The following is a 24,054-nucleotide window of genomic DNA, read 5'->3' as shown; positions in this document are numbered from 1 at the left end:
GGTGGACGTGAACCACAGGAGCAGTGCTGCTGCACCTTAAAAGCTGGTTAGATGAGTCGGGTAATTGTGCTGAACATAGAGTAATGCAATTTGTGATAACAGCATAGGAGCATGCCTCACAGACAACTGCCATGGCAACAGACTGGCCCGTGGTAGCAAGGGGCTAGATTTAAATAGAGAAAACAGGTTTAGCATAATGGTCAGAGAAATAAGGTTTAACAAATGCAGGTTATCATCTGTGGTTAAACAATGATTTGATGAGTAATTTTAGGTTTTGAGGCCACTTATATCATTGCAGAGAGCATGGGAAATATGGATGTAACAGTTTTTAATTTATTGCTAATATATCTTATGAAAACTCAGACATAATCTGTTACTAAACTTCCGATACTCAATCGTTCAAATAGTTTAATGCACTGCAGCAGATGCAGCATGATGGTCTATTCGATGTGGAAAATCAGTTGTTTAACTGGTGTGTAATAAGACCTTTGCTGGATCCAATAAAGGAAGACAAAAATAATTATGATCTAATGAATTTTCAAAGGCCAGACACTGTACTTCCTAGTCAATGCAACAACTTTCCCCATGGCTACATCCTTTGAAATATTAGAGTTACCAGGATGGGGAGAGATTAAAACACGCAGGGGGAAGGGTTGAATCAGGAGATAATACATTTCACAAAGACACTGCTGAAAGCTGTAATAATAATTATTCACAGTTTGTATTTGCTCTCATGTTTAGTCAATATCTTTTTGGCACTGAAATAATTTGTCGATTTATCGGCAACATGACAGAAGATAAATCATCAACAACTTCAGTTGAGTTATAATATAAGTCAAAAAGCTTCATGTAGTGGGATTGAAAAACAGAAACTAATAAAAGAAAGTCATTGATAGTAAAAATCTTAAGCAAAAGCTATAATATTATTCCATAATTACTCTAAATCAACATTACTCCAAAGCCAGACTGATGATTAATTTTTCATTTGAAAAAAACAAAAGAGCTTGTCAAATATCAAGTCTCTGCGTGTTCCACTGTTTAGGGGCAAACAGTTTAGTGGCCCCATTGGTACCTTTATAGGCCACACAAGGGACATTTAAAAGAAAAACAATGGAGGACCTCAGTGATGTGGCTCTAACATTAAATGAAATAAAACCTCTAATGTAGGCAGGAGAAAAGCCAGTTAAACCTTTATAGACAAGTAAAAGGACTTCAAAATTAGTTCTGAATGATACAGGTGGCCAGTGCAATGTGGTAATGTGATTCAATTTCTATGTTTTAGTTAAGACTTTGGCTGCAGCATTTGAACCTAACTCTAGTTTTCTAATAATTTTTACAAGTTATCCTGTTCAAAGGAATTATAATAGTCGTATTAGCTAATGATAAAAGTGTGAATGAGTATTTAAGGATTTGTTTATGAATTGAAAAAAAGGTCTGACATTGAGTTTAACTTGTTTGCTAAGATCAAGTCCAAGTATATAGAGTGTAGATTTTCCCTGGCTGCTTTTGGTTTGGACTGGGGTCTTTTGGGGAATCAGAGGTAAATCGTTGTGTGACATTAGCATACAAAGAGTAGTTGGCCCGATGGTTAATAATGTTTCCAACGCTTCCTTGAGGAATGCCATATTCAATACCATGGGTCTGTGATGCATAAGCACATAACCTGACAAAAACTGCAATCAATTAAGTAAGAATGAATCCAAGATAAAATGTTATCAGCAAGGCCCACTGACTCAAATAGAAAATTCATTGCATTTGCAGGTGATGGATTGTTGAAAATGGATCAACTGGGAAAGAGGTACTTTAGAGTTATTTTAATTTTCAAATAATCGTTAGCGCATCTCTCCTTTCCATCTGCATTATTAAAACTTAAAACTTGTTCAATGATGTCAAAGTGAAGATGTAATTTTCTTTTCTTCCTTCATCTCTGAACTAATTTCTTTTCAGCTGAAAAATTACAGCTAATCAAATGTGACTATTTCCAGGTTTCTTTTGTCTTCGATGACATAAAAATTAATACCTTTGAGTTTTGAAAGGCTGATGGGACCAAATAAGCAAAATGAGTACGTCAACGTGAGCTTTGGGGAATTGTGATGATTTTTTATATGACAAATACGTGATTGATTAATCTCCAGATTGGCCGATAATGCAAATAATCTGTATTTTCAGCTCTGGGTTTAAGAAAATAGCAATGACACTAACCACTGAAATTCTGAAATGTTAAATAATGCACACTTGAAGCTGTGATCGTACATACTGTATTCCTGGAAAAGAGCAAGGACCATTCCATTTATAAATCAGGTTAAAATAAATAAATACAGGTCAAACATTTGACTAAAATCTCTCCCTGCATCAGTGTTCAAAAGAAAAAAATTCAAATGGAGCTCAGAGGGTTACAAACATAGAAGGAGAGAAGGGTGAGGTGGTTTGTTTCTCTCGTGGCAGAGGTGTGACCTTTTGTCTGGCCACTGACTGCAGGCTATCATATCATCTAACAGCTTTGTGTCTGTAACTGCGCCATATACTGCAACCGCAGACAATAACAGTGTGTAGAAATAAACATGTTTCAAGGCCTATTTGTGAGCATGTCTCTACTTCTTGCCATTGCAATGTAAGATTGGATTTTCACAAGTGTTTCAGGGCCATAGACCTTCTGTGCATCACTCGACATATTTCAGCTGACATTGTGAAAAGGAGCCCAGATGACGCCATTCAAAATGTAACACTGTGCAATGTAGAATAAGAATAAAGGGATATAATGCTGCTATTCAAATGAAGCCCATGTGTGAAGTAAAAGGGATATTCAGGATTTAGCATGAACCACAAATTAAAGGATTTTGAATCATAATAGTATTGACCATGGTTATTACAGGACAAATGGAATGGAAAAATCACGAGAGACCACATTATGCACCGACAGCAAACTAAGTGGGTATAATGAAGAAAAAATGAGCCAGAGGAAAGCTCAGAGCCACATACCAATCACTTCAAGGTTAATTTCATTAAGAACAGTAATTCAAAACTGCAAGCTATCTCATATCATCAATATATCAAAGCAAAAGCCACTTTAGAATTTTTCCATTTTTTTTCAAGAAAAAAACATTTAATATCTCTATTACTAATAATAAATAATATAAATAATCTACTTATCATAATTCTCTGTTTATTATTACTTCAACACTTGTGTCAGTGGAAAGATTTTAACCAAACCGGAGCAGTGTTACCTTCTGTCGTAAACAGGGCTTGTACAACACAGAGGGACATGTTGACAATTTGGCCGTCATATAAATTAATCAAGTCTTGGTGAAGATAAATGAACCACCGTGGCGCGTGAATGCAAATGAGTTAAGCACCGCAGTCCTATTTTTGATGGTGCGACGCAGGTCACAATCAAGGTAATGACAAGTGAAATTATTTTCCAGCCCAACTCTGTCTGTGCGATTAGTGGCTCGATGGACTAAAATGTAAGGGACTAAAGCAGTCGCCTGTTTTCAAGCTCTGGGGCAGATTTAGTGGAAATTAATAAACATTCTGAACATGCAGGAGGGAAGAATCCATTTATTCAGAGACATATTCATTTGGGCTTCCTCGTTGTGCTGCTGTACTTTAATGGAAAAAGCGCTCATGCAAACAGAAGGTAAAATGCTTATTGTGTCCAAGCAACACCCAAAAAAATATAGAGGCACTTGTTTTATAAAAGCAACATATTCTTGTGTTTATTTTTCTCTACTTGCAAGTCAAGAACATAAATCAAACTAGGTTGGCCTTTTCTTCCAGTATGAGGTTTTCAGTTTAAAATAATTTAAGCCTTGGGACAAGGGGTTTTATGAATTAATCACTCAGCTGAAACGTTGTCCACTCCCACATTAGAGTCTTCCCATCAGTTCAATGAATTCTCCACTGATCATGTTTGTACTGAATCTGTAGCAATCCTGCCACCACTAATATTCACTTCACATTCTGTTTGAACTCACAGAATGGGCAGAGCAAAAAGAAATGTTGTATTAGTCCGAATTAATGCTTTAAAGCATGAAGCAGTTCTGACCTCCCAGGGTCTTCCTCAAGACACAACCCCTGTCAGCGACATCAAGGGAATTTTCTTTACAAAGGCAGTAATGACAGATCACATTTCCCCTCAGAGAGATTTACAGTCTGTACCTCATACAACACCCTCTGTCCTTGGACCCGCATTCCAGATAATGAACCAGTGAGATACTTATTGTGCCGTTTCCAGTGATTTAATGGAGATAAATGGTGACTTTTTGAAGAATGGAAGAATACACAATACAAAATACACAGAGGGTCCGATTTCCATCAGCTACTTGGTGCCAAATACAAATCAATAAAAAATGTATTGACTGGTTGAAACTAGCTCTGGGCATTCCCACAAATGCCTTTTATCTGTGTATCTGTGCATCATTGGTTTTCTCCTGATCCACTCTGCTACGAATATGAGTTTGGGTTTTTATGAATGGTGAGAGTGTTGCTATTGCTGTAGTTACCCCTGCTGTGATAATTAGTGAAATGTTGATTGTCTAATACAGACCTCTATTTCTGACCAAGGTCTGAATCATAATAATCAGAACAGAACTTTCCTTTCATGATCATTATAATAAACACAAAACTATAATGCAGTAGCTGATCCTCATCACACACATGATAAATCCCGTCAGGAATTGCTTTTTGCAAACTAACTTTTGATTACTGCAAGGCAGCAGCAGTCCCTATAGGGATCCTTTAAGGATAAACCAGGAGACCTCACCATTTGGCTGCGGCAGCAGTCAGCTGTAATGACTAATGTTGTTATCTGCTGATTATAAATGTGAGTGGTGACATAAGGCAATCTCAGGCAGAGATTAGGCCCATTGGAGACGCACTGACTGGAATGTAGACGAGAGGAGTCACTTTAGGTTGAGGGAAAATGACAAAGGCTGAAGTCAAGTTGAACAGTTTCAGCTTTCCGCAAATTGAACCTTAACTCAGTCAAATATGTGAAATCATACAAAAGAAATACTGCTGGGTTATGAGACAGAAAGTGTCATGTTCATATGAACTATCAGTCTCTGCAACTGTTGTTTAAATAATGTAGATTTATTGTTTATCAGATATAAATATTAAAATGTGATTGGGGAGCATGCTAAACCAAACTTAATATTTCTAACCAGCAAGCTTGATAAGTCTAGATCACAAAATAATTATTGATAAAATAACGAAGCCTGAAATATTTACACTCATGCCCTTTAATTTCTTCTCTACTCTGTTGTATTACACTGATGTTTTACTTCCAAAGTGCTTCAGGCTGCAGTCACAAATTTCCCTGAACTATTACCTCTGCCAAGGAAGTTTTTGTTTTTGACGTTTGTTTGTTGGGTTGGGTTTTAGCAGGATAATGCAAAAACTTCTGAAGTGAGGTATGCACTCTACTGAATGTCATTCTAGTTTCACCTTTAGTCTGTATTGTAGTGGTGTCGTGGTAAATGGGTACAGTCTCTGGTTAATTTTGTGGCCTTGGATGATTAGCCTGCTAGCAGTGTTATATATTTATGTGATAACCTTGTACAAAGCTTGAAATTGATTGATCGATAGCACAAGAATGGACATTGGTCTTTGACTTCATCCTGAAGAACGTACTTTTGCCTCAGCTTGGAAGGAGATACTGTCTTAAATGCTAAAATCAATGAATGTCTTAGGTTAGTTATACAAAAAAATCCAACATGATTGGTTGCAGCCTTTCTCTACAAGAGGAAAAATCATATAAATCTCTGGCTTTGAAACACAAAAATCTCCCTTCACAGTGGTGGGTACATACAATATATAAAGCGCAGCTACACTCCTGCCTGTGTTCAAGCTGAACATTAATGAACTCCATGCCTCAAATATAATGGCATCTTTTCTTCACTTAGATCCTTTCTTTTTCCAAGGTATCATGCATTTATTTTTAGATCAGGTTTGATGGCAGAGAAAAACAGGCTCATGCCATTGTTTACCACACACGCAGAGATCTCTCTCTATACATCTTTGTCATGCTCTAAGTAATGGGCCTCAGCTATGTTTCCCCTGTTTCAATTTAAAAATCCTGCGAGCAGCTGCCGACTAACATGCATGACGCAGAAAGCAAAAATAACAGAGTGGGCCCCTTTCCTGCAGCAAAGAGCAGGCTTTTAAAAATTTTTTTATAATGCATATACGTATCATTTCAAATGTACGACACTACTGTAACATTGGAAACATTATGGAGATCATTGCATTGAGTACATTCAAACAGTGGAAGCTGTCTGGGTCACACCAGGCTCTTCTTGATGCTAATACTGCAGGGAGCACTCTGGGCTCTCTGTCACCTGACAGTGAAGCTGTGGGGTGCACTGTGGTCTCTCTCTCATCTGATGCTAATACTGCTGAGGTGTCTCCCTCATCTGGAATGTATTCTTCCTGTCGATCACTGTCTTTACAACCAGGAAGGCCTGATTTATCCTTGTCAATCTTGCGTTGCCGTCTATGTCTTGCTCACTGGCGGCAGTGTGCCAGTTACATTTTTATTATAGCCTGCATTTTTATTCATGAAATATTCTGTATTTATGACTGTTTCTAGGTATCCTGATCTCCCCTCGCTGTAGCTCTATTTTAACTTGCCTATTGTTTTGCCACATTACAAAGACACATTCCCTGTAGGTGATGTGAAAACCCTGATAAAGTAAAAAGAAAACATATATTTGCATATATGGTATAGGCTAATGACCTATTGAAAAAAGCTTAAACACTATTTTCTGTTTATCTTGCCAACATTGTCCAAAGCTGTCTAAACTATTGCAATCATTTCCCCAGTAGCACATGGTGGTGGTGGTCGCTTGCCAAGAGCTTCAGCCATTAATGCATTTTCAAGATAAGAGATTAGAATACGTCCTCTGAGCAGTGCTACTGGGCCTGGGGGCAGATTGGATGGTACAGTACAGTGACTCCCCATCGGAACGTGATGAGACCACCGGTAAGGGGCTAGCTGGTTTCGCATGGCTTCACTAGAGGAAAGATAGTGATGGAAATTGAAGCAAAACGAGAGTAAAGACTTAGAGGATTAGATACAGAAGGCTCATCAAACGATATATGAATATCTGACCAAAAGGATCTCTATGATGACCACGCTTTACCGAATATATTTAATTGGTGCTGACATTTCCTATTTAAGAAATGGCTCCTAATACATTTGCGTGTGTGCACCCCCCCCCCCCCTCCTTTTAGAATAATAATTTGTTGAAAATACATCAAAAAAATTGAGGAATTACAAAGTTAAAAGAAATTTGAAGTTGCCTTCTATGAAACATATAGAGACTGGTCATGGATTTTTCATTACAAAAATGTATTGCACCCGAGCTGTATTTGTAGTATACATTTATCTTGCTGCCCATGCTCCCCTGTTTCCCCCCCCATCTCCCTCTGCTCCTAAGTTTATACAGAGTACGTCTGCTACATTCTTCTCACAACTTATCACCTCTAGAAAAACTCATGTAACATTATTCAGTGGAGCATCTTATTTTCTTCGTCCCTGACAGTTCCCAATGTTGCTCCCCACTACAATGTTCACATATCAATTGCTGTTGTTGAGTGGCACAGTGTGGATATATAAACTTATTATTTAAACTCAAACCGATCAGCTTAATGATGCAGATTAAAAGACTCTACTTGGTAGTGGGAACAGGTTTTATTGTTCCACAGCCTACGAATACACTTAACAATAGGTTCGCACAGTAGCTGTTGGAGCCGTCTGTGGATTTGGTGTTTTAACACTGCTAAATTTCATGGTAATTAGCTTTGTGAAGTGTTTTTAGATGCTCTCTGAAATTATGATGTAAGTGTTCACAAGGCTCCAGTGTCAGGGGTAAAGGTAATCTTGATTAATCCACTCATACAGAACATCTGTGTGTCTCCCAATGTGGTAAGAAGATATAAAAACAGAAGTCTGAGCTTGTGAATCAGTAAGACCGTGACCTATGCTGGATTTTGGCAGCCAACACCAATATTAAGGTTTAAAAAAAAGGTCCTAACAACAATGAAGGATGAAGATTTTTTAGGAAAAAGCTACAGACTACAAAAATAATATGATGGGTCTTATGACAATAAGTAATGACAGAGGTAATGCACACAGTATATGAACATACATCAAATCAAAATCACCCCACTCTGCAGTTCAAAGTGAGCGGCTGGGGGATAAAACAGGATCAATAATTATCACAATGTAATTTTCATCGATACCAATGTAACATAAGTCATAAACATACCAATATAATGCTTATGCATTGTGCAAGCACAGTAAGGAAATCCCTCTGCCTAAGATTTTTTAAATGTTTTGCTTTTTATTAAGTCTTTGTTATTCTCTGCTCTTTAAACCTAAAATAAATAATAATGTGATATTTATAATGATGATTATTGATATTGACTGATATAACATTTTTATCTTGATATTGCAGCATTTAATCAAATAGTGAAATAGCCAGTCGCACAACTGCTAGTGAATGCTAATGATGTCTGTCTCATACAGAATCAATGTGTCTAGAAATGCAATGAAGCATACTCTTAAAATTGAATTAAAAACTAGTATGAAATTTAAGATTGAAATTATAATTATTAAAAAATGTTAATACATCAATTTTATAAAGGAAACTACTTTATATACTTTGGTGCAAATATGCACATGTGCAGTTATTATTTAAATCTCTAATAAAGTCAATATGTCCTTGATGAGACAGTTTGATATTTATCAACTGACACAATCCTTTTTTTACAGGCTGTCTTGCAGTTGATCATTATACCTATTATTAAAAAGAATCTGCATCACCATCTGCTGAACTGTGATATTTTACTCCGCCAACTCAGTTGCTGCAGTGTTGTAAACAAATGGACCTGCTTGACAAACAATAAAATTATGAGTCATAAAATTACCTGAAGCATGTTTTACTGCACTATGCACTCTATTGCAAATCAGCCAACATATACAAACACTGCTGACATACAGTAGCTGTGACGAGCCAACAATATCATGGCCTCAGAAATATATCGTCCAGCATCAGTTCCTTCAGAGTCTCCAAAGTTCAGATTCAGCGAGTTACACAAGCGGCTTTCAGACACGTACCGAACTCCAGATAATCTCCTTATATTGTCATGAGGGGCTGTATGTTATAACGCAAATGTCAGATTCAGCTGATGTGGACATTCTCTGTAGGTTTTCATGCAAGCCCCCTAGTGAAAACGTCTGAGAATGTCCAAGTGAGTCCATGTGAGAATACAACAGGATTAGGACTGAAAAATTCACCACAAGCGACGCAAAAAGGCAAAAAAGAATATGAATATCTCAGGATGAAAAGGGTGTTGCACATTGACACCGAAGAAGAAGATGTCAATTTAGAGACAACAAGATTCGAGAGAGATTGGAGATAAGGTCAAATGATGGTGTTGATGTGTTTTAAACTAAAACCTGTGATTTCCACAGACGCCACCCCTCACCTGAATAATCTTGAAAATTGTTGTTTTGAATCTAACCCAGACAATCTCTTGCTGCATTCTGAATATATGAAAGGATAAGTCGGCACATTGTCCAGACCCAACAGGAAAAGTCTGTCGAAATTTCCGTAGAAAGTTGGACATTTTCCAGAGTTCATGTCTGATAACGGCTATTGTGTCAGTCTGTGTCGTCTCGACTGTAGCTACGTCTCATCCCCTTGGCACCTGCTGTCATCTGGATGATGAGATGAAAGACAACTCACATCTTAGACAGAGGTTCAGCAAAATGTGATGATGAATGCTGATTTTATACACTCTGTAAGAAATGGACAGAAATGTAGCCCAGGGGGATGTGTGACCTGTCAAGACTTAAGAATGGAGCACTGTATCTGAACTATCAGATTATGATAATCAACCTCTTGTTCACTTGCTGTGGTCTATCATTGACCGAGGTGCCATTTATATACAGTGTTAGTCATAGGCTATCATGCTGTCTATCAGAGGCCCAGTGTGGAGGATTCTGACAGGGAACACCAAATACCACCTCAACAACAGTAATACAAACAACAAAGTCAAATGAATCTATTCATGTGGATATGCCTCCATATACATATTACCTTTGCCAAGGAGGTAATGTTTTCATCTGCTTTTGTTTGTCTGTTAGAAGCATTACACAAAAACTACTGGACGGATTACCACAAAACATGATGGAAGGATATTATAGGTCAGGGGGAGAACCCACTAAATTGAGCTTTTACCAACTTCCCAAAAAATAGTTCATGGATATTCAAATTTGGTGCAGCTTGATTGAAATTAAGGGGACTGCTGGGACTGTCTTTCTACTTGCTGATATAGTGCCAACATGTCAAAATCAAAATCTGTTTCATCCTACTACAAGTCTTTAAATAGAAAAGTCCTGAGTGGAGGTTTCAGGATTACCAATGTAATAAGGAGGGAAAGAAACCGAAGACTTGAACTTTGTTTCACTTCAGACTCTTCATCAAAGAGACTGTGTTAAATGGGTTTCATTATTCTGAAGAGTAAGCTCACTGTGGAAGTATTTTAAGCACAGGAATCAGTCATCTGGTCATTTAAGGTCCAGAATATTATAAAAAGATAAATACTGAACTGGCTGCTGATACTGACATAAGAACTAACAGGATGTTAAGATACCAATGTCTGAAAAGGGTATTTGAAATTTCAACTGGTGGTACAAAATTGAACTTGCAGAGGCCACAAAAAAAAACAGTATTTTTCATGATACTAATAATAAACATATGCCCCATAAAGTCATTAAAATGGATTCAAATGTTTAATGGCATTGAAAACACAAATTGCCATTCTCCCCTTGCCCAACCACCCATTACAATGCAAAACATTCTGAATGCTTTTGTTTCTCAACTGCATCATAACCCAGACTTAATGGAATTCTTCCTTCATTTATTCAAGGTCAAAGCTCATCACTCCCACAGTCCTTTGCATTGTAAATCATCCTCTCAACATATCTGTGGGGGAATTTGAATAATTGAACATTTCCTTCAGTAGTTTTCTAAATATCAGTATTCTGGCGGTCAATACCGACTCTGTGTTTGGAGCAGAAAACAACATAAGCACGTATCGGTAGATAAAGTCAACCACATACAACCTGGTATATTAGATACGTGTCTTGATTTCTAATAAAACAGCCGCACAGATGGGGTTTTTCCCCATTGAAGCAGGTTATGAACTCAGTTACTGTTTTTAGTGAGCAAGCCACAGTGTTTGCAGTTAGTATGAGATTATTATCAGATACAGCACCAAACACTCAGCCTGATGGGTTTGGCGTCCTGGCACTCGTCCAAGCCCTGACAAGCACATTTCTGCCCACTGGGAGCACAACACTGTGCGGTGTGGCACTGCTTTAACCACTCCATCCAAACCACTAAACACAGTGACGGATGAGTAAGAACAAGAATGTTCAACTCTGACTACAGCAACTCTTGGTCAGGTGAAAGGTCACCGTTTTTCTGTACCGACAAATTCGCCCAACAAAAGAAAACAACATACAGCATCACTAAGTTCATTCATTTTCCTTGCTGCTGGCTCGTTTGATGCAACCAAGCAATGCGACATCAATTGCTTCCCTGGAATGATTTGTTTCTCTAGTTGCCCTTTACTGCTGCTTGGAAACAAACATGTAACAATACTTTTGATGCAAATTGAAAAGGAATTAGATCAAAAAGTAAACCTTAAATTAGTGTTTAATCAACGCAAAGGGCAGCTTTGATTAATTCTGAATTCGTAGAGTCAGTCACTCAAAACTGCTCATCTGCAGGCGTTTCTTTCAGAGTTTATTAAAGATACAACAAAGATAAGAAATCCGACTTTCCAGTGTGGATAGACTCAATTGAGAGGTAAGTAAGTTAGGTGTTTCTCCACCATTTAAAGAGATGGGATATAGGACACAGACACGGAGAGATTAACCAATCGTAATAAAATGCAGCCTTCTCGTTTTAATAAAATGTTATACAACACAAACAGAGATGAGGAGAGCTTTGCCTGCTGCTCTTAGAGTCTGTATTCCACTTCAATAAAATAGGTTAAGAGTAATGAAAGCAATCAAAGTTGGTTCCTACACGAAAACAAAGAGCATAGGACTGACAGGAAAACCCATTGCAGCACAGTCATGATACACATACATTTCAGATAAACTACGATCAATTGATAACAAGAGCAATGTTATCACAAGAGCCATGAAACTATTGTGCAAATTTAACTGTGGCACTTCATTTTTAAAGGTCTAAGAATTTTACTCTAATAGGATCTGCTTGAGTCCAAACACAAACTAACACCATCCTTTACGTTAAGGCTTACATATACTCCCTGTTTTAAGAATATACAGCCACGCAGTATACATTATAATGCAGCAGCAGTAATTGGTTGTGTTGTGATCTTTAAGGGGGTATGTCACCTGGAACTACCTTTCTGCTTTATCCAATTTATTTTATTGCTTCAAAACAACTCATTAAATAACCGAGGGGGTGAGTTCATGATGCTGTGTCTGTTTAAATTAATTGGTTATGTGTTAGCAACCATTTTAAATGTCTTTATAGGATTTACGATTGACACATGTCAAAACAACATTTAGAGCTTGATGGGCATCATTCATATACTGTGTAGTCAATGAAGACTGTCTGTGTGCTTGTTAGATAGTGACATGGTGCGTACACAGAGTTTTCAGTCTTGTTCAGACTTTAAAATGCACAACGGACATTACACTGTTTCTAGTGTTTGGTAAGAAATTAATTTTCCACAATATAATGTAGAGCATGATGGATATTTAAAAGATTAGCATAAACAATGGGTGAGAGTAACGACAAGAGACAGTGCAGTGACACCATCATCATGACAAAGCTACAATCAGTTAGCAACCTCAATTTGACCTATGTTACAGAAGCATATGAAAGATTTGCCAAAACAAAGACTTGTGTGCATGATTAAACTATCCATTGGACCTCAGTGTTCCATCTAGATAGAAGGACACACACACACACACACACACACACACACACACACACACACACACACACACACACACACACACACACACACACACACACACACAACACACAACACACACACACAACACAAAAATAATTTCCTTCTTTCTGGCAGTCAAGCAGCTCCAGATCACTGAGCAAGTAAGTAATGGCAAAAAGGGGATAAACTTTGCTGCATTTTATCTCAGGACCTTACCCTTATCACAAGTTTTGTTCACTACTTACTCTCAGCACAGCACAAGCATGGACTAAAGCGCACAATGCAACAGCACCAACAATCAGCTGCTCTAACTGCTGACAACACTATGACTTCAGAAATAACCACAGCATTAACACTGGACTTCATCAGAGTATCCACTGCATTAAAGCCAGGCTGCTGTTTCAAATATATTGCACATGCAGCATTAAATCTCAGTGTGAGATCATGTGAACACACACACTATGCAGAATTACAGCATGTTAAGATAAGAGGGATTACTTACTGTGCTGAAATTCACTGGGTAGCAATCCTCCCCTCGAAAGGTGCACTGCAGTAGCATTTCACCGATGTCATGACCTGTGCGGTTATAGAAATCAGTCATGTTGAACAGCTTGGGTTTGAAGTTCTGAAAGTTTGCTTTATCCTTAAGGGCAGCCAGAACCTCGGGCTCAGCCAAGTGTGGGTTGGCTATTTGGTAGTTATTGTTGAGGAGGGCCAGCAGCTCTCCCACATGATAGAGGTCATTCCTGGTGATTTTGGAGAAGCGGAACTCGTTGAGGTTACAGAAGGTAACTGCTGGGAAGGTGAGGTTCGTCGCAGCCACCTCGTCCAGCTTGGTGACGTGAGGATACTCCAGGTAATAGGACACTCGATCCATGCAGACGAGCATCAACAAGCCCAGAGAGCCCAGGAAAGAAAGAGTCCAAAGGAACCGGCGGAATGTCATGTGTCCATAGGCGAATATGTGACTCATGCCATGTAGGGTGGACATGTTAGCGAAAGCTTGCAGGTTTGAAGGCCTGGTGCTTTCAATGCTTTCCTCTGAGCTTCCTTTCATGGCTGTAGAGTGATGATCAACACTGTCTCTCCAAGAACTTCAGGTTAGTGGCTTTGCTTAGCAACAGCAATAGCAGAATCCAACTGGCAGTGTTGGTTTGCCACGCTGCTTCTTTATTCCCTAAAGAGGTGGTAATGGTGTCAATAAATAGCTACCTTAAAATGGTTGTCAGTCTGTGTAACAGTTTTCTTTTCATCACCATTCACCTTCCAGAGGTTGTCAGCGGCTCCTGTAGTCCTAGGTCCCCCTCTTTTCTTTCAGGCGGCTTTTTTATCTCCAAAGCTGTCTCTCTCACTCTCTGCTCAGCTGTCCTTTGTAGCAGCACCAAACACAATGACAGCTCCAGAAACACCCACTTCTACCAAAACGCAATGCCTCCTGATTCCTGAGTGGTGTGAAAAGGGACAAGAATACAAGGGACAAGAGAAGAGAGAAGAACAGAGGGAACAGCAGACGTAAGGATAGAGGCGACAGATGAGGGGGGAGACTGCAATGAAAAGGGCTAGCGTTTTGAGAGAGGTGCTAAGCCTAAGCAGTCAATGGGACCCTTCCTCCTCCAATCGGAGAGAATGCCTCTACATCGCTGTGATAATGGTATGCAATGGTTTTGTGAATGGAGGTAATAAAGAGAGAAATGGCTCACTGGTCTCTTGCTGGCACCTTCCTTTTTGTCTCGTGTCTCTTTTGCGCTTCTCTTTTCTTCCAGAAATGAAAATGAGAGGGTCACGGACCTCCGACCAACCCACCACTGTGCTTGACAACCGGCGTTCGCAGCTTCCACGGGTCCCACTTCCTTATTTGCACAGATCCTCAGTTAATGGGGAAGACCACCTCTTGATGGTTAATGTCCACCCCCTACTAGCATAACCACTAAAGCCGCTTCCAGACCTCCAGCTTTAGTCCTGTTAACATACAGATTTATATTCTGCCGTGTGGAGCCTTTCACTCTCTCTTTCGCTTCCTCTCTCTCTCCCACCACTCCCCCATTTCTTGCTCTCTCTCTCGCTCTTTCAGTCTCCCTCTCTCCTCTTTAGTAGTCAGGATCCATCCCACTGCTGAATGGCTGCTTTGCTTGTGTGTCTGTGCTCACAGGCGAAGTCTCTCAATCTGGACACCACCTTCACTGTGTTATTATTCTCTAATCGCTCCTACAGCCTCTGTCGTCTTGTGTGCTCACATACAAGAAATGCCACAGGTTGCGTGTTTATTGTGCTGACATAATGGAGATCCAGATATTTCCACGTTTTAACCATTTCATTAGAGAGATTAAAGAAAGCCAATATATATTATATTAATTCATTATTATATTTCATGAATAAACCATCTGATTTCAGACCTGTATTTTTTGCATTTTCATGTGACCACATATGTGAAATATTCTAAATGTTCTGTGGGTCCAAGTGATCACACGTTCCTACGATTTGATTCGCTGCGTGTGTGAGAGAGTTTAAGGCTTGACCACTAATGGAGTTTGGGATTTTATTGGGGTTAAAAGTTCACCGCACCATTCTGAGAAACCTTTTCATTTCTCCCCGGACCAAACAAGATTATCACTCATTGGCTACCCGGGGACATCTTATTATCATAACAATAGGGGGACTGATATGACCACAGCCCTTGAGGATTGAATCAATATTCTGTCCTAGTAACCAAGCACAGGGACCATAGCAACCATTACCCACCACACTATAGAGGCTTGCAATTGGCAAAATTACAAAAGAAATGTTTTATCCATAAACATCTGAGAAATGTCAAGCACACAATGTCAACATTGCCACAGTCAGGAGGCAATCTAAAAGAGGTCCAGTGGGGGAAATGCAATATGATGCCTGATGTGACTATTGTGGTTTTCAATCCTCCTATAACAATATGTTTACCTGAAAGGGAATGTTGGAACAGGTCGATCAGATAAATGTCCGAGGTTCTGCCATTTCAAAACGTCAAGAGCCATTTTTTTTGCTTCATCCACCAAAAACAAGTCACTTAAGTCACTATAATGACATCATGACACGTTAACTATATCCAGTACCGCTCCTTGTCAAAATGTCTGATTCAATTAAGATGTTTAAAGGCTGGCCTCTCCCCTCTTATACTTTAAAATTTATTAAATTCAGCTGCGCTCCTTTGTATCCACAGTCTTGACTGATAATGTTTAATGTGCCAAAAAAAAAATACACATCACAACAGTGATGGATGATGCTGTGCCCATTTAACATATGAGACCTTCACCGGGTTTTAATGTCTTCAGTCATAAATGGTGCCACATAAGTCAATATGGTTTACTGTTACTGTAAATAACATGTGCAGGGACACTTAAGGCTATGTTGTAGACGGTTGTTGAGAACAACACGCGCAGGATACCTGAAAAACACACTGTATACAAGTCGACAGCTGCAATCATGTCTCATCTCCAGAGACTAGACGAGTTTGAGGGGTGTGGTGGATGTTGATTCTTTCCTGACTTAACGGTTCAGTGTGTAGAATTTATTGACATCTAGTAGTGAAGTTGCTGAATAACCCTCAACTCACCCTCCCCTTTCAAACATGAAAGAGAACCTGTGGTAGCCTTCAGTTGTCATAAAAACGCAAAAGGTGTTTAGTTTGACCAGTTTGGACAACTGAAGAAAAAAAGCCAGCCTCCGTAGAGAGGACCCGCTCCTGATGTCAATATAAAGTATTTAAAATATAAAGAAAACAACAATTTAGATTATCACACACTAGTGAAAACATAACTAGGATTACTCTTTATTCCATTTCTGCCAATAGATCCCTTTTACCTAAATCTTACACGTTGGACCTTTAAAGTGTCCATAATAGAGCCCCATGAGAACTAAGGTTATTTCAATGAGGAAAAACCAGAAATCCTGTGACTGCAGTGATTTAAAACCTCAATAAAAACTAGATTGTGATAAATAGCTGAAACTGTCTACAGTGAAACAAACATTCCAACAAACATTTATTCACATCTTGATAAATTATAGTGATCTCTATCACGGCCGTTGTACAAATCTGCATTTCACATTCAATTTCCGTGCACAGTAATAGAATGCAAATACTCTTCATGCAGCAATTATGTGCATGCTCTTTATATTTGGGTAACATCCTGTGTAAAAGATTAGGAAACTTAAATTCCAAATTCATATTGGCTGGCATGCCTGTTGTTGCAGATTGCAGGATGAAAGTGGTGGACTTTTCAACAGTAATTGGCTTTCAAGTGGATGGTAGAATGCACAGCATAATGCAGGGAATATTAATCAGGAGGGGTAACATTTGAGGCGCTGCTAAGCACTGCACTCTCTCTTTTTGGGGCCTTTGAATTAGATTTTTGACTAGAAGCTAATGTTCTGAGAAATTCCACAACTAAAACACATATGGCTTTTAGAATAGTCCGTTTCTTCTTCATTCTGCAATTACTCATGGTGGCAGACCAGCCTCAGGCTAGATATGTTTGTCAAAGCACATAACTATATAGGTTATGCAACAAAATGTATAGGATTTTTTTTATCCTAATGCAGCTGAGACGTGAGCGAGAAGTTTCTGCTTCCTTTAAAAAAAACGACCTACCTAATACAGCACTAACATATTTTTGCTAAACTTGAGCTATTAAAGATCCAAAGAAATGTGCTATCTATTAATTCACAAAACTATAATTGAGACACTTGACAAAGAAATGTTTAGTTTAGACAGAATTTACTTAATCTGATAAAAGGCTGATGTATAAAATATTAACTGGGATCCTAAATTTTATAAAATGTCTGTTATTCCTGCTGTCAACAAAGATGTTTTGGCAAAATCTAACCTGATTGGACAAGTAATTTTAATGAAGTGAAAACAGAATTGCACAGTATAGCATTAATGTTGCCTCTCTCTCTACATGTGATTCTTAATGATCTTGGGCATTAACTATAGTGTTAAGCAACTGTGATGTCCATGTTATGCAGATTTGGAAAGAGCCAGACAGGACAGATTACCCTGTTAGGAACTGAACACAGCAGAAAAGCAATTGACATTTATAAGCACATACATCATGAAGTTAGAGGAGAAGCAGACAGCGCTGGATGGAGCAGAGCCAACATGAATGGAACAAGAAACACAACTGGATAAACAAATCAGACTTCAAGTGTGAAGCAGAGGACTTGTATCTGTCTGGAGGGCTTGTGCATTTACTTGTGTTTTCTCTTGCGTTTATCCTCTGTCTTCTCTCCCTGCCCTCATTCTACAGGATCCACTCTCACTCAACATTATTATAAATACAGTTACACCATTACCCCTACCACAGGTATAGGTATTGGTATTACCATCATCATTATAAAAATTAGTGTGACAGTGCTTCAACACAACAGTTACACAACTGTCCCTGATCTCCCTGTCTTCTCTCTCTCCTGCGTTTCTCTGCTTTCACCCCAACCAGCAGAGGCAGATGGCTGCCCACCCTGAGTCTGCTTCGGAGGTCTCTTCCTGTTAAATGGGGATTTTTCTCTCTCCACAGTCGCCTGCTTCCTCATTGGGGGGGGGAAATTGTCAGGTTTGGCTCTATAATATCATGAGGTCTCGACCTTACTCTGTAGAGTGCTTTGAGGTAATGTATGTTGTGATTTGGCGCAATACAAATAAAACTGAATTGAATTGACTCTTTATAACTCTCCCAGCCTCCAGCCACAGTGTTTTCCAATATACAACGTTCAGCACAAGCAGATTTAACAGTTCCTTTGAATTACAGGGGGAAATGATGATAATGTTTGACTAAATAAATAATCAAATAGGCACATTTTAGTAAAAAGCTTTTATGTTCGCAATGGTATTTGCCTGTTTGCATAGACGTTCACAAACTTTGTGTACAAGCCCATGACACAACTTATGTATTCGCCAGCTACGGAGTAATCACTGCAGGTATCAAGCTAAGCTTTTGCTATATCAAGCCACAAATCCCCCACACAAAAAACAACACACACACCTCATAGCCTTAAGCAATATGTCAATATAAAAGGCTGTGATAAACAGAACAGCCAACATTTTTCCTCTTTCTGTGGCTGTCACACAGACGTATCGAGGTAGCAGATGTGCACACACACTCACCTTTTTTTCCCCATCTTCTCTTCACAGATGAAACAGCCAAACAGCACAAATCTGCCAGACAACAGAGAAGAAGATGGCCTTCACAATACACTCAACCAATGGCTGCTATTCACTGTGTGTGGCAGTGGCTGCAAACGACCTTGCATAAATGTTGTCTGAGATAAGGGCTGATTCATTTGTAATGCATTGCTCAATATCTGCCGTGCACTTATGGGGGACGGAATTGAGAGGGACAGAACAAGTCTGAAACCCTGAACAAAGAAGTGGCAATGGAGATTTGGCACCAATTACCCACACAAATCGTAACACTGCTGTGTCATTGATCAACAGAAACCTTCCCATTTCTTATCAAGATGCACAGGAGAGGGTCTGTAACGTGCTACAGGCCAAGTCTGTGAAGCAAAAACAAATAGTGTGTTTCTTCCCTGTTGTGCATTAAAAATGTTGTTTGTGTTTCTATTGTGTGTGATACATGGCAGACATGTGTCTCTTCACACTGAGTTTTAAAAATAAAAACACATTTTAGCAGCTGAGGTTTTCAATTCCAAGTCCGGCGTCATTTTAAACCAAAATATATTTTCACGATGAAGCTGTTATTGCAAAGCTCCGGTGCTACAAGCTCTCAGGTGTTAGGGTCCTATCACTGCTGTCAATCTACTTCCCACTCAACAGCCTAAACAGCCAACTAGAGACTGATGTTGCAGCAACTTCCTCAAATTCACACATCCCAAGATTATTGTGTGGAAGCATCGCAAAAGTAGAGCCTGAGTGGCATGTTCAGAGCAGATACAACTGTGTTAATGCCCAATGCAGTCTGAAGAACTTAATGGAGTATTAAAGGTAAAAGCATTGGCTTTAAGATAAAACAACATATATGGTCAAAAACAGTATATCCTGGCATGTTTTAAAATCAACTCCATCAAAGCCTTGGGGTAATTGGTTATGCAGCAGTAAAACAGATTGGTTAGCACACAAATAACGGGGGGAACATATTTGCTATTATACTAAAATACCACATCACACGCTGAGTGCCAATTTACTTAGATGTTTAGATTGAAATCAGATAACAAAGGCCTAGAGCCGAAACATGTTTATCCTAATTATCAGCATGCAAATCTTAAGTTGGTCAGGATGTTCCAAAACACAATAGTGCAAGGTCGAACACAGTTCTAAGATATGCACATACCACTACTAAATAAACAAAGAGCCCCCTTTCCACAATCAGACGCCATAAAACATCAACTAAAACTGAAATATATTGTGTGGAACACACCAAGAGAACAGATGCACCTGGACTCAGAGCAACGCCTATCTTCGGCTCACCTTTTCAAATATTGATACCGAGTTATTGCAAATTGTGTATAAAATCTCAAGGATGTGTTGAGAATATTCCCAAATGATACTTTGTCGATGGTTCTAAAACCCAATAATTAGCAGAAATCTTAAATACAACTGTCAAATATTAGTTTAGACACAAAATAGTTCATTCTCCAAGTACATGCAATGTTGAAAGTAAAACAACAGGAATATAACACGGTGATGGTCTATGTTCTTCAAGGCCAGACATTAATATTGCAAATTCCCTAAACCCATCTGCATTTCCTGTGACAGCTCCACACTAAATCAGACTAAATGAACCTGGGGCTTTTGGGGCCTTTGTGCTTGGGATTGTGGGGGATGTATCTGTTTTAATTCAGCCTCATAGTCTGTAGCATACATTTTTAATCGATATTGCCTCAGTGTAAATTAATCAATCTGAAAACAGTGCAGTGTTACATCTTAGCTAAACACTACATGTGACTACCAGGGTTGCTCACAAGTGTATTTAAAAGTAAGATTATTCCGTGACCTACAAGCTACAGAGATGTGGCCTGTGTAAGTAAAGTGGAATCTGCAGCAAGTGCTCCACTCCACCTTTAATGCAGCATTTAAAACTGGTACTAGTGTGCCCCCCAGTGGGCACCATTATTATGTGCAACGGTGTGAGCTCTAGAAGTATAATCTCCATTTATAATTGGACTATACAGGATTGCATTTCCCTTTTCATGGCAGACATGTCACATCAGGAAAAGTACAGGTGTAAATAAAAAATTTACAAAATGGCTGAAATCCTTTTAGCTGCTCCAGTGTCAGGGTCCTTGTGCCTGACTGTTTATAAGATGGACAACATGACTGCTCCGTAAGAGTGAAGACAAAGTGCCTTGATCCCCACCTGGTGGCTGACTGCAGTACAGGACATGGACTAAACTAAAAACTACAAAAGTACACATCAAATCCATTTTTTAAAAGATGGTCGTTTTAGGAAATTCTTATCACCCTGTTAATTGTCCGAGTGCTCAATTTTCTAATAAGTTTGGTTTTAATTAGTTATTTTATGATTAACAGCTGAGACTGAGTTGTGATTTAAATTACGTTTTAACATTTTAGATAACACTCTGACTCATCAGCCAAATATTGGAATGATAGCAAAGAGCTATGAAAACGGCTGAAGTGTGAGAGGCATATAAATCATTTAAACGTAAGCACAGTTAATGATAAAAACAGCTGTATTAGCCGAAAGGTATGTTAGGAGCTTAGTGAGATGTGGACATGCAGTTTACAAGTGACAAAAGTCTTACATTACACAAGCTGACATTGAAAGCTACTATTTAGAGCTGAATGTAAAATTATATTAATTGATTTATAAGGGTTGACATCTGTGACTCGTGTTCCAATCTGTTTACCAACTTGGGGCTGCGTGACATGGCAAAAATGACATTAGGTGTTACCTCCTCACTGTCAACAATGCATAAGCAATATATAGATGTATACTGAACTTTTGTCGTACTGATATTTATGCTATTATATTGCGATAATGATTGTTATCGTCTTCTGAACCAGTCCTACTTTATCCGATTATTCCAACACCGCAGAAACACACAATGAGCATAATCATAATCTGTACTAGCCTTGCCCAATAGGAAATGTTGACGTACAGTGACTGAGGCCGTTTTTGAAAAACTAAATCTTACCAAAATCATACCTAAACAAATTAACAATACATAAGACACCGTCTACTTATTTAGCTACGTGGAAGAAAAAAAACATAGTTCAAGCTTCACACTCCACCGACATGATTGGTTGGGAGGACGTCATGTTAAAAGAGATACACAAAAAAGACGCAAGGTACATATTCACGTATATTATCATAACAATCATGCCTATACACAGACGTAGATCAATATTTTCACCACACTGATAATTCTAAATCCTAATACCATCACTAAATTACGATATTATATGTCTGTGGAGATGCTCAGTCATCCAGGTCATGGTAGATCAAAGCACTTGGATACATTGCGTGAATTTGGGTATTAAGGTACAGAATTAACGCACAAACACAATAACTATCGTCTACACAAAGCTTTCCCGCCTGTGGCCTTTTTAAAAATGTCTCTTAGGTTCTGGTTCCACAAGTATAAGAAACAACACAACCCACGTGGATACAACTCTCACCTTAGTGGTTGCTGATGTATTAGCTTCGTGCTAACATGGAGTTAGCTCCCCGCTAACAATCCGCAGGTGAATGAAATCACTGATTAGCGCCACTACTTAAACACCCGCCCGTTTCCGGAGACGAAGGATTTTCACTCCTGAAACCAACCGGATACAGTCGCTTTACACGTCGAGCCTCATTTCAAACAGTTTCCAAACATGACTAACGATTTGCCCAAGAAGAAAGGCAAAGGCACCGGGGAGAAAAAGACCAAGAGAAAAGCCAAACGACGGGAGACTTACGCCATGTACATCTACAAAGTTTTGAAACAGGTGGGTGGAGGAAGGAGGCGCCGCCGCTTCCTTTATCCCCGAAATGAACTAACAACGACCGTGTCCTGTCCTCCAAGGTTCACCCGGACACGGGCATCTCCAGCCGGGCCATGAGCATCATGAACTCCTTCGTCAACGACCTGTTCGAGCGCATCGCCACCGAGGCGTCCCGGCTGGCCCAGTACAACAAGCGCTCCACCATCACCAGCCGGGAGGTGCAGACCGCCGTCCGGCTGCTGCTGCCGGGGGAGCTGGCCAAGCACGCCGTGTCCGAGGGCACCAAGGCGGTCACCAAGTACACCAGCTCCAAGTGAGCGCGGTTCATCCCCGCGGAGGCTCCGGGGCCGCGCGGCACTGACTCTGCGATGGTTTGATTTCAATAAACGCACAAAATCTTCACTTTATCATCCTTTCATTTGTTTTGGATCAGTTTTTTATTTGAGAGTGATTATCAGGCCCGGTGTTAGCCGCTAGATGGGGTGATTGCACATGTTTCATAAATACAGGAAGTTTAAATGATCATTTTGCACAATAAATGATCTCAAACAGATGTAGCCTCTGTAGTTTCAATTCAAATGTTCTGGCAATTAATTTTTTTTCTGAACACTCAATTAACTTCTTAAAATAATCAACATACATTTTGGTCATAACTGCATTTAGGACTGAGCACAGACATATTATTGCAGAATAATGTTAACATGCAAGAGTCTTATTTCTTGTATAAGCACAGTGAGATTATTGATGGGGTTTTGATTTGTAAAATGTTTTGCTGTTTATCAAATGTTTGTCATTTTCTGCAAAGGAAGAATAAAACTAGAACCTTCACTAAGGGGGAAAAACATTCTTAACTTAAAAGAAATAAAGGAACATTTATTGTGATAATTATCAGCATTGACTGAAATTATTTTTTTTATCTTAAACAAATTTTTGGCCATAACCTCCAGCTCTAGTTGCATTCATATTACTATTATGAAATAAAATCTAGCTTTAACATATGTTCTCTGACTGCCAGAACACTTGAATTCAATGTTTTCGATGACTCATAAAATTGATTTAAAATTAGTTTCAAATCAAGCCTCTTAGATGCATTCCCATATGTCAAAAAA

At 39.0% G+C, this 24,054-nt stretch overlaps 2 protein-coding genes across 5 annotated transcripts in view; one reads left to right on the top strand and one right to left on the bottom strand.

The window, feature by feature from the left end:
- Positions 1-22,771, bottom strand: part of asic1c (acid-sensing (proton-gated) ion channel 1c) — a 95,265-nt gene extending 72,494 nt beyond the window's left edge. Inside the window, exons 1-3 of one of the 4 annotated variants that reach the window (XM_034613654.1) lie at positions 22,637-22,771; positions 19,142-19,192; positions 13,511-14,450 (exon numbers count right to left, since the gene is read on the bottom strand). In XM_034613654.1, coding sequence (XP_034469545.1) covers positions 13,511-14,065 — 555 coding nt within the window. In that variant the 5' untranslated portion in view covers positions 14,066-14,450; positions 19,142-19,192; positions 22,637-22,771. Of the gene's footprint in view, positions 1-13,510; positions 15,140-19,141; positions 19,193-22,636 lie in introns of those variants that run through there. The other 3 variants (XM_034613652.1, XM_034613651.1, XM_034613655.1) reach the window with 3 other exon arrangements.
- zgc:92591 (uncharacterized protein LOC436997 homolog) lies at positions 22,747-23,494 on the top strand. Its single transcript, XM_034613657.1, has 2 exons — positions 22,747-22,948; positions 23,026-23,494. Exons 1-2 carry the CDS (start codon positions 22,835-22,837, stop codon positions 23,260-23,262), a joined length of 351 nt encoding a protein of 116 aa, XP_034469548.1. The 5' UTR covers positions 22,747-22,834; the 3' UTR covers positions 23,263-23,494.
- Positions 23,495-24,054: the final 560 nt, after the last annotated feature.

This window comes from Hippoglossus hippoglossus, chromosome 17 (assembly GCF_009819705.1).
Source record: "Hippoglossus hippoglossus isolate fHipHip1 chromosome 17, fHipHip1.pri, whole genome shotgun sequence".
Lineage (NCBI taxonomy): Eukaryota > Metazoa > Chordata > Actinopteri > Pleuronectiformes > Pleuronectidae > Hippoglossus > Hippoglossus hippoglossus.
Note: the sequence above shows the minus strand (reverse complement) of the source record. Positions and strands in the feature narration are given on the sequence as shown.

What these genes read in the sequence shown, in the direction of transcription:
- zgc:92591 (XM_034613657.1), top strand. Translation starts at nt 22,835, where the DNA reads ATGACTAACGATTTGCCCAAGAAGAAAGGCAAAGGCACCGGGGAGAAA. An exon ending in TCTACAAAGTTTTGAAACAG is followed by an intron (nt 22,949 to 23,025) that starts GTGGGTGGAGGA and finishes CTGTCCTCCAAG; the next exon opens with GTTCACCCGGACACGGGCAT.